The 16,208-nt window shown below is 37.1% G+C and overlaps 1 protein-coding gene across 1 annotated transcript; it reads right to left on the minus strand.

Annotated features, from left to right (window-relative positions):
* Window positions 1-673: 673 nt before the first annotated feature.
* Window positions 674-11,878, minus strand: LOC107225328 (proton-associated sugar transporter A). The gene is made up of 10 exons (XM_015665754.2): window positions 11,717-11,878; window positions 10,236-10,460; window positions 8,597-8,859; window positions 7,672-7,926; window positions 6,144-6,394; window positions 5,449-5,562; window positions 5,088-5,384; window positions 4,171-4,301; window positions 3,403-3,577; window positions 674-1,960 (listed from the first exon to the last, which is right to left on the minus strand). The coding sequence occupies exons 2-10, from the start codon at window positions 10,433-10,435 to the stop codon at window positions 1,730-1,732; spliced, it is 1,917 nt and encodes a 638-aa protein (XP_015521240.1). The 5' UTR covers window positions 10,436-10,460; window positions 11,717-11,878; the 3' UTR covers window positions 674-1,729.
* Window positions 11,879-16,208: the final 4,330 nt, after the last annotated feature.

Consider the following 16,208-nt stretch of genomic DNA (forward strand, 5'->3'; position numbering starts at 1 on the left):
AGAATTTTTAATATTTGTGTTTAAAAATTTTAGTAGCTTGTAGATTTTTTTTTTGTATAAAAATACAAATTTTCATGAAAATCTACAAGTTTTTATGAAAAACTATGCGTATTCACAATTTTGTGAGAGAACAATTTGTTGCACAAAATTGTACGAAGTGTCCCAATTTTCTGAAAAATTCGTAAAAAATCGTAGACATAATTTTCACCACGGATTATACGTCAGCATATTGATGGTTCAAATTTAATCACCACCAGCTGCTGTCACAACAAATTACATGAATCAAAATTATAAAGTATACCTATAAGATAAGGCGAATACTGTCTTGACTATAAATATTTGAGGATACATCTTGATATGACATGTACGATTACACTAGTATCCGCACGTCGGCTGGTGATGAGGAAGCGTGGATAATGCAACAAAATGTATACATGTATAACTAAACGATATATCTACTTATTGAATCGAGCTTGAAGTGTCAATTAGCTGCAAATAGATATGTGAAAGGGCTGCTGCGCAATTCGCGTGATTTTATTCGTTGGGAATTTCGGTGATTGCATTCAATTCGTTTTCCTCCAATATCTATTTACAGTTGAAATATATCAAACTGTTGAATTGCTCCGAGGCATTTTTTTCACACCATATTACCACGGGATTCTTGAAACATTGATTACGATGTTCGTTTAATTTTATTAACTCTATATGCTACTTGATTACAGTAATAAGTAATATTTACACGTTGAAAGTGACAGTTTTACATCATACCTATTACGATTATTACGTTATATTATATACAATGACAATTTTGTTTTAAATAAATCAGATAAGATTAAAATATGTATGTGTATGTATATCATAGATTTAACGCGACGATGTATTTCAATCACTTTACATACCATTATATGTATACACTATTGGCTATTTGTGCATGCTCAAATATTTTGTTTGATTCAAAATTGGTAGTTGACAACTTATTCAGCAAATAGGAGCGAGGAATATTCCCCTTGTATCAATAAAAGTAACTTTTCACTGTGGTTATTACTCTAAAATGACACGATGTAATATGAATAAATGTCCATCAGCTTGCACGAAGTTTCCTGCGCCTTCGATATTAACAAACTTAATATTTAAATCAATCGCAGCTGATGTAATGTTTCCCACATATTTTTTATTTCAATATATAACAACCGAACTTTGAAATTGTCGAAAATTAAACAGACACAAGTCGCTAAGATCGGAAACGAGTTTTTTTCCCGCTTCTGTATCATACCATGATTCAATGCGTTTTCATTTTTCGCACTCCCGAATGTATGGTGTACGTAATTTTTAACACCCAAATTCGCGAATTCGTCAGTGTTGTACGTTGCCTACATAATTTTATCAAAGATAATTATCTTCGATAAATTCACCTCACTTTTCATGTTACATAGAGATAATTTGGATCAAGTTTATCTTTAATTTTCGTTCAGATGAGCCTGCTTTTATCTCACTGATGCGTAACAATCTCCCGTCATTATCGTCATCTTTTCGAATATTCAGAGATAAAAATAAGGATAATCTTGTATCTTTCATGCCGGTTACAGAGACAATTAATTTTTATATGCATAATCTCTTCATATTTTCCTCTAGACAACGAAACTCATTATCTTGCACGACACTGGCAATTGCGTATATCCATCAACCAGTGGCTCTGTGCTCAAATTTGTCTACATAGTACGTGTGCTCTTCAGAGATCCAAGTACATAATTTGGGTAGCTGAAACGGCACCGCAAGCTGCCAGCATGCATGCCACCCATACGACTGCTGTTGTCGTTCCCGAGACGCTGACTATGGTTCCAAGACCACAGGACAGGAGGAATTGCGCCAGGAACACCATCGACGAAACGATCGCAACATCCGTACCCAGGCCTCGGACACCGCCACTTTGAACGGCAATCCCATCTAACCCAACTTCGAACTGTAGAAGATATGAAATGGTGGTTTTATTAGGTTTTTATTTTATTCATTATCTCCACCTAGAGTGGAGAGGATCGATAGAGATCACGGAGTAGTAGGAAATTAGGAAGGAGACAACACTCAGGCAGCTCTCGGCTCAAAAGTTGGTCCAGTTTCTCGGGCAACGGAGGAGGAATTGTCAAGATGCGATTTAAGCGCCTCTTGCGGTCTAAGCCCGCGTAACGCTCTCCCCTCTTCCTTCTATGATCTTACGATTCGGATCTAACGTCGGTTGAGGTTGGAAAAGCAATTGCTCGGTTTTCACTGGTTTTCTCTCACATCAAATGCGTATTTTACGAATATACGGAGTGTACTTGTAGCACGGAGGTTTATAGGTTATGATCGCCGCCCTTCATTTCTTACATTTTATAGCGAAAATTTCAAAATTTTCCGTAAGAGGCGCTTAAATCGCATTCAGACAATTCGTCTCACGTTATCTGAAAACTGGGGTAAAGTTTTAGCGCAGTGCTGTCTCCCTCCTACTACTCCGTGAGCGACGTATTTTTTCCCGATTAATCGAGTATAATCGATTATTTTTCTTCAAAATCGGTTTTTGTTTCCTACTCTCATGAACGCCGCGATACAGTATCAATTTATGTTATTGAAATATCAATTACTATCATTCTCTTATTTACCAAGTACCTATTTGATACAATAAGCGAAAGATGAATGAATATTTTCACCTGAAATTGAAAAATATTTTGAATTAAACTACAAATCATCAACAAACTTTTCCGCCATTCAGTCTACGTATTGAAATAAACGAAATTTTGGTTTTAAGTGCACCGTTTCAAAAAATTACGAAATAATCGTTTACTCGATTAATTTCTATCGATTCAATCGAGTCCTGTTGGATAATTTTTTTTGAATCGATTATTTTTATATTACCAGCCATAGTTACGAGATAGGCTACCGGGGTGAAAATATTCTTTGAAAAATTTTATAAGAATCTTGGTACAAATTTACCAATTACGTCAATCAATAAATTTTCACAATAAAATGTCCCGTATTTATTTTAAAAGTCGGAAAAGGCCTCGCCTTCGATGATAATCATCTCATCGTCAGTCCGCCAAAGAAATATCTTCATTAAATCATCTTTTGCATCTCGCTTTGCAATTCAACACGCTGTAACAGTATGGAATATTTTTTTATAAATCTGTTAACTGACATATCATGTTGAGTAACGTATAGTTCAATTTTCTCTCAAGGTTCACCGATTTCGTTCGATTTACTCCCGAATTCCTCACCGATAAACCGTCGAGCTGTATATTTTGGAGCTTGATTGTCGGAAATTGACTTCTGTTTGATTATTTATTTATTTATTTATTTTTTTTTTGCCCCTTTTTTTCTTTCAGAGAATTATTTTCACCGTAGCTGCGTCTACTGCGTGTGGGCTTATATTACCGTTGACGAAGCGTGATAATGGGCAATCAGCAGATACGGCATTGTGAAGAGTGTCGAATACATAACGCCGGCTGTCCACGAGAAGATAATTACACCCACCGGGTGTTTCGTTAGCGCCATCATCATCATTCCCGTACTGTAGAACAGCAGTCCACATATATACACTTTCTTGGCTCTGTGGATGACCCGAGGAATGAATTAATAATTCTCTTGTTATTTTTTCGAAAATTCTCCTAGAGTAGGAAGATTAGTATGCAGTTAAAAATGAGCTAATAATTTTGGTTTTATACCAATATTCTTTCCTATTCAACTTGCGAAACTCATCAAGCTTATCGGGCAGCCGATCGACTGCTTTACGCTTGACCGAACAGTGAGTTGACAAATTATTTAAAATGATGTGTTCGCTAGATGAAGATTTGGATGTAAGTTATGACACAGATTTAGCAAACGCACGGCCGTGTTTCAGAATGAAAAGCATATCTGCGCTCAATGTAAAGATTGGATTGATTGAATTTAATAACCATTAATCACCTTGTGATGTGGTAAGCGTATATTTGATTCAAACGAATTAGTGTGCCACTTTCCTCACGTCGATACAATACAAATTAGCCGTAACTTGCTGTTATACCAATTAAAACTCACAGGCGTCACACGAACATTGAGCACAGGACACGAAACAAGTAATGATTTAATGACATGGCGAATGACCTCCGTTTCACAATGACGCAGAAAATGTTGAGTACGATAGATTTTATGACTAAGACTAACTTGTAGCGTTTAATGAGTTTCTCAATGACGAGCGAGTAACAGGCACATGATAGGGAGTACATGGACATTCCCCAGCACCCAAATCGAACCCCAGATTCGTAAAGTTGTCGTTCATTAGATCCGTCAGAAGCCTGAAATGAAGATTGCAAAGAATTGGAAAGGAACGGGGTAGAATTCCGGAAACAGCGTCACAAAGCTAAAACTGCTCAAAAAGACGTTCAACGACCCATTTTTTCATCTGGGAAATATGGCTTACGATTATTGTCCAAAATATGTCTTTCGCCACCTTGAGATGCAAAAAATGGGTTATAAAACATCGTTCTGACATCATGTTTCACTCTTGAAAAAGGTAAGGAACTTTGAGTAACTTTGAGTGAAGAAATTAAACTTAGGCAAAACATCAGTTTCGAAAGGTCCGAAACCCGATGCTCAAAGTTAGTTAGGAAGTGCAAAATTTCGAAAGGGCGTAACTCCGAAAAATCAAAGTTCCAAAAGTGCGAAAATGAGAAAATTTAGAATTCCGAATGATCGAAGATTTTCAGTTCTGTGCATTTCTGACTTCGTACAAGTTCACCACTTTGATCGTTCTTCCTTTTGGATTTTCGATATTTTTACGTTCGGAGTCATGTTCATTCCGATTTTCGATTTTTCTGATTTTTTACACCCACTCATTGAATAAACTACGCTGTGTGAGTGTATTTTAATTTTCAGAATTCTACTCTATCGAAACTTAATCTCCCGCAATTTCTCTCTATCGTAACTTTACTTTTCGGAACATTGCTCTATCGTAACTTAAATTTACGAAATCTTGGATTTCGGAACTTTGAGCCGTCGGGTTTCCTGCCATTCAAAACTCTGTCGTTTCCCAAAAGTTTGATTTCTTCCAATCTACTTATTGATTTCCGATTAATCCTGACCTTAGGGTCACCACCGTAAACCGCCTCGCCAACGAAATCGGTGAAGTAGAGAGAGTAGCAGACGTGTGCCATCCAGCAGAATAGATTCGTCAAGCACAGCATCCTCATGCTGTGAGGCATGTAGAGTATCGACAGGAGATACTCTCTCAGAGTTGTTCTGGAATTGGCTTCGGCCCCGTCGTCCAATTCGTTGTTCTCAATCGCCATTGATGCCTCCGGAAGCACGTCGGGAATAATGGGAACAGCGCCAGGTCGCTTCGGACGTTCGTCGTTGGGAAGCTGCCTGAGAATGAACTCCTGAAACCGCGGATACGTTTGATTTTTATGTTTCAACTTTCTCTTTATTTCATCGTCAACTAGCCTCTGCATTGTTTCCAACGTTCGTTGGATCCTCCGTCTGCGTCAGGGTTCCGTAAGACGTGCACTCCTCGGCTGCAATCTTGTCCGACTCTTCCGACTTTCTGCTCTCAGACATCTGCGGAGAGAAGTTTGCGAACGGTTAAAATCAGCGAGAAAATCATCAACGAACAGAATATCATCATTGCGGTACTAGATACTCTTATGACGGAGAAATTATTCGTGTATATACAAATTCATCTAGATAAAATGTATTATCTCCATGATTGACATTAGATTATCCTTATTTCCATCTGTTTAGTGAAAAAAATAAAAATAAAAACGAGAAAAGTGAGAGCGAAAAGAAAGAATTTATTATCGTCGATTCGAAAAAATATTTCTTTCCGATTTGTGTAAAAAAGTATATTATTGCCGTGAATAATTTTTTGCCAAAGCAACGATAGCTCGATTCGGTTATAAGAATAAAGTAAAAACTAGCAAGAAAATGATTTTTTTCGTCAACGTCAAAAGGAAAAAAAAAATGTTTCCTAGTCTCATGGTAAAAAATCCTTTTTCTCTCGGAAAGGTTATTTCCATTCAATTAATTTATAAGAAGACAAAAGGCGAATTTACCTATGACAATAAGACACCTAATTGTTCTGGATAAATTTATCTGACAGAGAACGTATAACAGTACCGTCGGAATATCTTGATCGTTACCTTCTGATCGTGGAATCGTTGGTACTGATCCCGCTCGAGAACCTCGAGTGGAATTTCCTTGAAGCTGGTTATGGTGCAAAGTACGCATATTACGAATATTATCGTGATCAACGTGAAGGTCGCGTGAAGGTGGCCCCCCAACATGACCCCGAGGGTTGTTGCGTCCCAGTTGATGCCCCCCAGTCCGTAGCCCATGAAGCCCCCCAATCCGGCCATGATTGTGAAGGTGCTGAGTCCCCGGGCATGATCCTCTGCGTCGTGGGCACGTGTAAGGTATAATCAGGGTTTTAAAATGGTGCGAGGTTTATAATCAAGTTACAATTAAGCGGTAACTGCCCAATGGAGTTAATTAGCGAACCACCTCAATAATTAAGGGGTTGAGAGAGCAAGTGCAGGGCTGATAGCAGTCTCCTTGGTCGGAAAAAGTGAAAATGGTGACCAGGAATATTTGAAAAGTCACCATACAGTGACCAAAAACTGTTTAAAAAGTTAAGTATTTCGAAAAATTTGTAGATCTAATTTCGGATTAGTAATACTTAGGTACTGAGTAAATCACTAACTCAGTTAGTCAGTGATTAAGTGATAGGAATCTGCTAGAAAAATTCTTGAACTAGCGACTATTCGTCGCTCTCTACGAAGCAGAGCATATTTGAGATTCACCAGTTTCTTGGGAAAAAAAGCCTGAAACGAAAAATAATTATTTCTCAATTCTCTGATCCGTACAAATACTTTCTCGGTAGTTCACAAAAATGGCTCTTCTCTTATTAGAGTGAAAAAAGTATCACGTTGAACTAACCAGGAACAAATAAAAATTAGAACAACGTCCAGAACAAAAAATATTTAAAAAAATGAGCATGCTTTTATTTCTAAGTACTGGGTTATGAATGCGTTTTTCTATACGTTTCTCAATAAGATACGATGAACGAGAATAGCATGAATTTGAGTTCATTTGAAAATAATGCTCGTGCATACGTGTATAAGTGCGGAAAAAGTAAGAATTTTTGGATTCATCGGGAAAACCGAATCTTCAAAGCCTTTTCCTTTTGAGACTTTTGGGGTCCGGTAAAGAATTTTCTGTCCTTACACGCGGAGCTGAAGCTTTTAAATTTTTGAATAATTTTGCATTTCCGGTGCACCCTAATAAACAGGATATAGGCATTGAAAAAAAAATCTCGATCATCGAGATACAGTTGGAAAAAGTGACTTATCGCAGAATAGTGACAAATAAGTGTGTTTTATAAAAAAAAGTGACTAAAAGTGATGAACGTGACGCGCTACGAGCCGCACCAGTGGTGTAGGTTTAAAATTCAAGTTCAAGAAGAATATGCATAAGTAAGCATAAGTAAGAATTTGCATTTGCGATTAAACAAGGTAAAAATTTTTTTTATCCTAAAAATTTAGGCCAAACTCATTTGTACCACTTGCGTTTCCAATCCCTCAACTTCGAGTTGGGTGAAAGTAGCTGACGACGGTGCGGTGAAATTGGACTCGAAATTTGTCTTCATCGAAGAGTAAATTCGATGCCTACCTGGAACCGTGACGTCCAGAAGATAGGCTCTTGCTGGGCTTTGACAGGCGTCAGCGTCAAAGTCAAGGAGAACAGTGCCGAGTATTGTGAAGAATATCCCCCAAGAATGGGACGATGTTGGTGACGAGTGCCGGTTTTCGACGGTAGAATTTGTGCCCGAGGTCCGATGCCCCAGAGGAACGGTGTGATTGGCAAACGTCGGGGTGTCGCCGAAGGCGTATCCCATGTTTTCGCCGTTGGGGACGAGGATCAACCCTGGAAATTGAAGCCCCGAGTCTTACATCGATCGCACCTCAGGCCTCACGGATAGTTTCACTCTCTCTCCCTCTCTCTACTTCAATTTACGTATATTTTCACGTGAATTAATATTTATAATAATTATATAATGTCAATCAAGGTCGCGACCGTAATATTTTCAGGTTCTAATTGGTTCATGATTCATGCTATTCTAATTTTGTTAAATTTTGTTCAACCCCTCGAGAACATATTGGGTTATACTGACCTACACCTTTTTGCTTCTGAAACAAGTAATTCTTTTTTCAATTTGTTTATTTATTTTTTTATTCTTCCAATTTATGAATTATATTTATACTATGCTATAACACTCTAAGATAGTAAAAGTATACCGGTGAATTTTTTCAGGTAGATTGGACTAGTAGATTTGAAATGGCAACGCATGAAAAATGGAACAGGGTCATTTTGACCCAGAGTGTTCTCCATCGTCGAAAAAAATAATTCTCTTCTCGGAGGGTTGATTATATATCTATAATTTTCTTCTTCACATCACCGTTACGGTGATTTCTAGATTTTGCATTATTTTTCCTGTATTTATTTATTTATTTATTTTCATTTGCAAAAGGCTTGCCATGGTTAATAAAACTAATCAACAAATCAATCGATCGATATCTCTCTCTCTCTGTCTCACCTATGAATACACCAATGGCCAAGAGGAGGATGAACGGCCTTCTTCGTCCCTGTCGTATTCTGCAACGGTCACTCACGCTGCCGAGGAACGGGGTGACGAAAAAACCGACCAGAGGACTCAGCGCCCAGACCAAGGTCATGTGCTGGTGGTCGACACCGATCTTGAGGAGCGTCGGTGATACGAACGCGGTTTCGGCCGCGTACGAAAACTCGATTCCCATTACGGCGGCCGAGATCCGGACCAGCTCACCCCGCGTTTTTTTCCTAAATTTTTCGATGCTTGTTTCACGTTCTTGTCACACTCAATTACGGGTGCATCAAATACGAGTAAATTCCCGAAGAATTGCAGCACACTTGACAATCAATTATTCAATGCGATCGGAGTTTGTTTTAAGTGGTTAGGGCTGCTCAGAGGTGTGAAAAAATGGTTATTTTGACAAAAAAAAAAAACAAAACAATGTGTTCATTGTAGACCAAGCTATCGCCATATTTGTTGTAACCCGTCTCACAAGTAGTGCTTTCTGGTGACCATCGTAACTTTTTTTCACAGGTCCATCCAAAATCAATCAAACAAGAAAAAATCATCAGTTCAAGCAGTTAATGCAGCCCGATTAGAGCTTTTTTTTCTGCAGATAAAAAAAAAAAAAACAAAATGGCGGCCTCTGATAATTTACTTGCGAATTTTTGGGGAAAAAAGTAATTGTCTATTGCTTGTAAAAATATAAGTTGGGATTAGAAAAAAAAAATAAAAAATATCAAATTATGACACAATTCTACGATCAGGCACTATTTTTTTTTTATGCCCACAATAAACTGCATAAATTTCATTTATATCCATCGAGTGGTTTTTGAACTACAGTGGTCACCGACTTTGAAAACACAGTATTGAAAAGAAACAGGTTTAACGGAAATCGGTCGCTGAAAGCTGCCATCCAGGGTCATCTAGCCCTTCAGTTATTGCATAATATCTCGGAAACTGTTCGTTAAATTTAATTGAAATTTTCAGAGAATATTTTCGAGGCATCATACTTTAAGAAAGCGCAAAAGAAGAAATCGATATTTTTAAAATCCTAAGCTGCTCCAACTCCTTGATAAAAACTATGTTGATCGAACTTCATTCGTATTTCTTTTAATCTTATTTTTTTCATCCGCTATGATCGATAAATAGAAAGCATTATCATTGACAATATTTAACATCTACCATCTTGCGGTCCTTGTGATACCTCAAATACGGTGAAAATCGATTTATCTATTTGAAATTTTGAAATTTAGAAACGGTTTACAACTTTGTTTATCCTCTTTGCCACGACATAGTTTGTTTTGTTTTTTTTTTTTTTCTGTGAAAAAAATTACAACAGTCTCGCGTTGAATTTCGATTTTTAGTCATTAATTGACAACTTCTTCATTCAATTATCACAAGAAAATTACCTTTGCAAGAGAAGTGGGATTGTGGGATAGGGACCCTAAAACTATCCAAGTATACATTGTCTCGAAATTTGAAATAAATCGATCAAGATTGATTCACATACTTTTGAATAAAACGCGTCCTTATCGAATTGAATAATCAAATGTCGAGATGTATAAAGTCCCGAGACTCAGCCCATTCGTACATGGACTCTATCAAAGCGGTTCTAACGCACCTGTATATGTGCGAGTAGTCGTCGAGGGTCTTTTCCAGCTTCGGAGGGCCTCGGATATGGTTCAAAAAACCTTCGATTCCCTGATCCAAGGGAATACTCTGTTTCCACTCTTTCCAACCGTTCCATTTCTCACCAACTTTATCTCGGACACCGTGAATTCTACCGGCCAATCCCTCGTACTCGTGCAGTTTATCCACCATTATATCCGACTCTCCTTATACGCCCCTGAATAAAACAGTTTCAAACGTCGAGTAACAGCTCCGTATAAAAGCCGAAATTCGATTGACCCCGAGAAAAATTTAATTCAAATGGATGGACGCTGCTGCTCCGTAGTTATAACGGTTCTCATGCTTTCCGTTCACTGTCTCTTTTTCTCCTGACAGTAAAAACGATATTATTCCGTAGAATTGAAAATCTGAATTTGTGAAGCGTAAAATGATACATCGAATAAATCAAAAATGAGGAATTCGAAAACTTTTAATTGGTCGGAAATTCCTTATCTGAGGTTTCTTGGTTTGCTTTAATTGAATCCCCGATTAAAATGAATGGAAAAACTGTAGGGTATACGAATCAAAATGGCTTAACTCCCGAGAGTTTGCTAATCGGATTGAGAATAAAAACGCTCGAAAACCTATCGAAAGTGAAGAATAACATTTTTTTTAGCTTCAGGCTTCTTTGAATCGAGCAAAGTGTTTGCTAAAGTTTCAGGGTAGAAGATATAAGAAAACACTGGCTGTAACTGCGATTAGTGATTCACGTGATCATATTTTTGTGTATTTTATTCGTTTAATAACAATGAAACATTAACGCTAATTCTTTCGATCGGAATAAATTCAATCAATTTTGCTTACGCACCAGACAATCAGATTATTTTTAATCACTTATTGATCTCATTTGTGAGAAGTTAATGTGACCTGAAACACGCTATTTCTTTTACTGATTTTAACACCTAGAGGGTGATTTTCACAGTTCTGTCATATAAGAGTTGAAAATATAATAATGACAATACGCACTTGAAGTAAATAAAACATGAAAAGGTACATTGTTAAGAATATCACGACATGTGAAAGTCCAAAGTTTCCAGCCAGAGACTGATAATTATATTTACTCAACGTTTGTCTCGTCGATGTGTAAATAGCAGTAATTCTCAAAGCGAAATTAACACGGTAAAAAAAAAAACAAAAAGCATTGAAAGTGAATTGGGGCGAATACGGTATACCTGTTGATCCGGATTGCGATAATCCAACGGGATTACGCGGCAAATGAAAGTATCCGCAAGTCTGAATGGCGGGGATTGTGTGAATAAAAAGAGCAGAAGAAGAAAGGAGAAAAGAAAAATAAATAAAAAATATGCCGACAACCAGTTGCTTTTTCATTGATAGTAAGAAAAAAAAGTTTACTACAACTATAATTTTAATGAATAAGGGAGGGGGGGGGGGGGGGGAATAAATGCGCGCAACGTAAAAAATGCAACAACCAACCTGGATTATCGCTCTCTGATATCCCGTGGCTTCAATCCATTTTAAACCGCAACGTTGCAAATCAACCGGCTTCTCCCTCCCGAATATTACAAGATCGCGTCACTCTTCTTCCGCAGCTAACGTCAAGGATTACGTTCAACCCTGTCGACGGACGCTGCTCGACTACCAACCCCGAAGCTCACCCCACCCTCGAATCGAGCCGGTGTTGCGACGTCGCGACGCGCTGCAAGTTTCGCGTTATTCTAACAAGAACCGATGCCTGTGTGAGTCTCTCTACGCGCTTTCGATGTTGGAAAGAACTTGGCTCGATATTTTATACGTGCAATCGTAACACGAACCATAAAGATGGCTTACGTTTTAACAAAAGCTCGTTTGTTTCAGTAATGATGGAAAAGTTTCGTTCAAAGAATGTTTTCTTCCATGGTTCACGATGAAAGTTTGCTCAACATTTGGCAGGGAACAGTCTTCACCTGTTTTGTTCTTGTCATTTTTTACTCATTTTTTTCACTCCCTGGTCCAATGAAGATACCGTATATTAAGTATATTCTACGATAAAAAAAAAAAAAAAAAAAAAAAACAATTTATATTTTAGACAGTCGTTCCAAGCGTTCAATGTTGGACGAAACTTGGCTCGACGTTTTATACGAACGATCATAACACGGTCCATAAAGATGGCTTTCGTTTTAACGAAAGCTCGTTTGTTTCAACAACGGTGAAAAAAACTGCGTTCAAAGACTTGTTTGTTCAATGTTGCACGACTCAAGTTGGCTCAATATTCGGCAGAGATTAATTTTCACCAATTTTTTTATTTTCTTTTTTATTCTCATTCTTTCTTATTCTTTGGTCGAATGTAAATACTCTGCGTACAATACGTATATCGTACAAGAAAAAAACGAATACATGTTTCAAAGATTAAGTTAAATGTTTCCCCGGTGCAGTGAACAAAATTATTAAAAAAAAATAAACAAAAGTACAGACCTTCCTCAGCGGATGCTAGAATTGCGTGAAATTGCAGACGGAATGTCTGCGGCGAACGATTTTGTTATTTGTTTTTCGTTTCGTTAATCCCGTTTCCTCTTCTTCCTCGACTTCTCTCTGCAAATACTCGAACTGGCGGCTGCAGGTTGTGTCGATGCAACAAGTACCTGCAACGTGGACGATTCCATCCTCGGTTGACCTGCTTGCAGTTATAAAGATACCTTCATCACCTCTGAAATACGTTTGCTTTTACGTATAATTCACTCACTAACAGAAAAAAGAATTATTCCGAGTACGTCAGAAAGTATTTCCAACGAATTAGAACATGGAATTTCTTATTGTTAATCGAAATAATCAATTCAACTAATGAGTTAGAAAAAAAAAAACAATAATTCCGCGAAAAATCAATGATCAAATTTTGCAGAAAAAAATCTATGGAACTTTTATTGAAGTCATGAAATATTCTAAATACGTACAGAGTTTATTCTTATGGAGGAGGAGAATTTTTGAAACTTGATTTATCCAACGACTTGTTTTTATCAAACGATTAATTTTTTTTTGTTTTTTTTCTTATTTGAGATTTATAGCATAATTTTTACGGTGTATAAGGAACCGCGCTAAATCTTCAGCTGCGATTTAGCGATGCTGAAAAATTAATTACTGCACAAAATGCCGGCTGGATTTCTTACTTCGTAATTCTCGTTACGAACGAAGGAAGCACAAACGCGGAATGGATCGAACGAGTATTTTCAACTAATAAATGAGCCATCGAGAGTTAGATTTCCAGCAGCAGTAGTCATATACATATACGTACAATTTCCTTCATGGAAATTGCCGCAGCTTTCCTTCCAGCATTATTATTCAATGAGTGAAATTTTTTTTTTTTTCTCATTCGCAGTTTACTTCTTATCGCACGGGTAATGATCATTACAGTGGTACGTATTACGGAGATTTTTTCTGCTTTATAACGTGTAGAAAGTAAATCAATACCTATTCGATTGTCGAGTTGCAACGGTGCTAAATGGGATGATTAAAGTCGGATAAAATGTGTACCTCTCACAATCAGCCGGTGTTTCATCGCCTCAATAATTGTTCCTCTTTCCTCCAGATAGCAATCGCTGTTAAATCTCTGGTGACTTCATTGCCATTTACACTTGGAGCAAACACCTGGGACTCTCGCCCTTCGCCTCGGACTCTTTCGACGTTGTTTCGTTTTTATCCGCGATGAAACCACTGAGAGAAATTTATGTAGGTGATAAACATTCGAGTCGGATGGCAGAGAAAGAATTTATCAGAGGTAACAGGGAAGCTCGGTTTACACAAATCTTTGTTGTACGAATACTAAGAAATGATCTATTGGGTTCGTAAATTTGGATTTTGAATTTTAAAGAGATTAACTGATCCGAAATTCGTTATTTTTATTAACTTTATTATGAAATAGTAAAATTGTCGTATCTCTAAGTTGCGAAGATCTCTTTAATAATTGGAAAATCAAAAATATTGGTGGAATAATACAGAATAGCTCAGACATCGATGTTTCGTTTAAAATTCCTTCAAAATTATTCAACACATCTAGCAGCTTCGTTATATTTCATTCTACGATAGATTATTTCATTCGGAAGACTATTCTCAATAATTTCACTGAAACACTTTACTTTTAGTAATCAATTTAACAATATCGATTATGATCAACAAATCTAGGAGATTAATAATCATTTTAAAGAGTCTTGAAAAGAAACACTGATATCTATAAAACTTCGTCTTTTAATTTTTCATCCCTCACGAATACATCTGATTTGATAAATGCTCAATTCACGAATTTTCCGTGATAAAAATTGTTAAATAGTATAAATTTTTCGGAAGCCAAGTTCCTTAATCGATGAAGATTCGATGATGACGTCGACGCTACTGCAAATTAGCGTATACCTATAACGGTATACGGAAAGCACTTGGAAGAGTCTTAAATTATTAACAGTATAGCCGTCACCCAAATGAAGTCTTACAATCTGGGTCTTGCCTAGAGCAGCCTTGGCTAAGGCTCAGTGTTACATGTTGGAGGTAAGGTAACAGCTGACAGTTTTTCTTTTTCTTTTCATTCCCTGACGCATAGGAAAAATTGACGATGCGTTGTTTCACGATTCTGTACAGCTATACTGATTATTATTTATACGTTAAAATAGTTATTTATGCATGGATTTTTACCGAAAAAAAAACTATTGTGCCATTTCATTCTATCTGTTCGCTTGTTATTTATTAATTTTCCCTGGTAATAAACCGAGGCCCAAAAATTTATCCAGATTATTTATCCTCCAACATTCGACTCGATTAATTGGGTCGGATTTCATTCCGAGGACAAACCGGAGAAACAATAGAAAGAGAAATTTCTCGAAGCATGGCGCAGAAGCATCAAAGCCTAATAACGACGAGGACGACTCCATTCTACCAATCGGATTAAGTTGTATTCTGTAAAGACTGAGACGCAGCGTCGCTGATACTTTTCTCTCCAGATTCCCTCATGAGGCAAATTCCATCTTGGATTTTCCGCGGAAATAAATGAGCAGGAAAAAGGGGAAGCAATTATTTTCAAAGGGGATTGATCGCATGTAAAAAAAAAAGCAAAAACAAAAAAAGATTTTTAAACGCGGAGTAATAACTCTGCCGTAAATAATATAATATTTCGTTAGGTTGAATTTCGTCTCATCAACAAAGTGACAAAACGCTATATAGGCGTTTGAAATTAGACTAATGACTATGTAATAACTCGGAGTTTTGAGAACATCGAAAAGCGTTTCACGATAGTCAAAATTATTCACGATAATGTTAAACGAAAAATTTGTTTTTATCTCAACGAAGGGAGTCCCGGTCTATTTTTGTAATTAGTCGATCCGATGATCGATGTGTCACAGAACAAGTTCGACAATAGTTGAACACCTGCAGATCGTTAATGTATTTAAGGTCAATTTGAAGAATAGTTTTACTAAGAAAAACAACGAGAGCAAATTACTATTGTGTGAGGTGTTCGCTTTATTGTTTACAGCGAAGCTAATCGAATTTGATAGTGAAAATGACCATGGATAAGATTACGACCTCAATTGTCTTCTCCTCCGAAAATTGAGCGAACAATAGTTCGCTGGGTCTGACAAACATTTCTCTGAATAAATCAGTATAATTGTTTTGAACAAATATAATAATCGGACAGATGTACCTTCGATTAAAGTATCGGACGTACAGTCGAGTGAAACAATTTATACCAGAAACGAGGACGTGAACTGAGTTTGAAATAACGATCGTTTCTTATAAGATGTGAGAAAAAATCGAGACTCCGCGAAATCAAACGAACAAATATTGGTCTTAATAACTTGAAAAAGTTCGCATTATTCCTATTTTTTCATATTATTGCGCCAATGAAATCCGTACTACGCGCTCAATCTTATGACTCGTTTCATCACGACTCAATGTTTCTAGTTACTGTAACAAATGAAATTTTTCTCAGTGTAGACGTGTGATTTAGAAA

Source organism: Neodiprion lecontei, chromosome 4 (genome assembly GCF_021901455.1).
Source record: "Neodiprion lecontei isolate iyNeoLeco1 chromosome 4, iyNeoLeco1.1, whole genome shotgun sequence".
NCBI lineage: Eukaryota > Metazoa > Arthropoda > Insecta > Hymenoptera > Diprionidae > Neodiprion > Neodiprion lecontei.

What these genes read in the sequence shown, in the direction of transcription:
- LOC107225328 (XM_015665754.2), bottom strand. Translation starts at nt 10,435, where the DNA reads ATGGTGGATAAACTGCACGAGTACGAGGGATTGGCCGGTAGAATTCAC. An exon ending in TCTGGACGTCACGGTTCCAG is followed by an intron (nt 6,395 to 7,671) that starts GTAGGCATCGAA and finishes CCCACGACGCAG; the next exon opens with AGGATCATGCCCGGGGACTC. An exon ending in AAACTCATTAAACGCTACAA is followed by an intron (nt 3,578 to 4,170) that starts GTTAGTCTTAGT and finishes GGTCATCCACAG; the next exon opens with AGCCAAGAAAGTGTATATAT.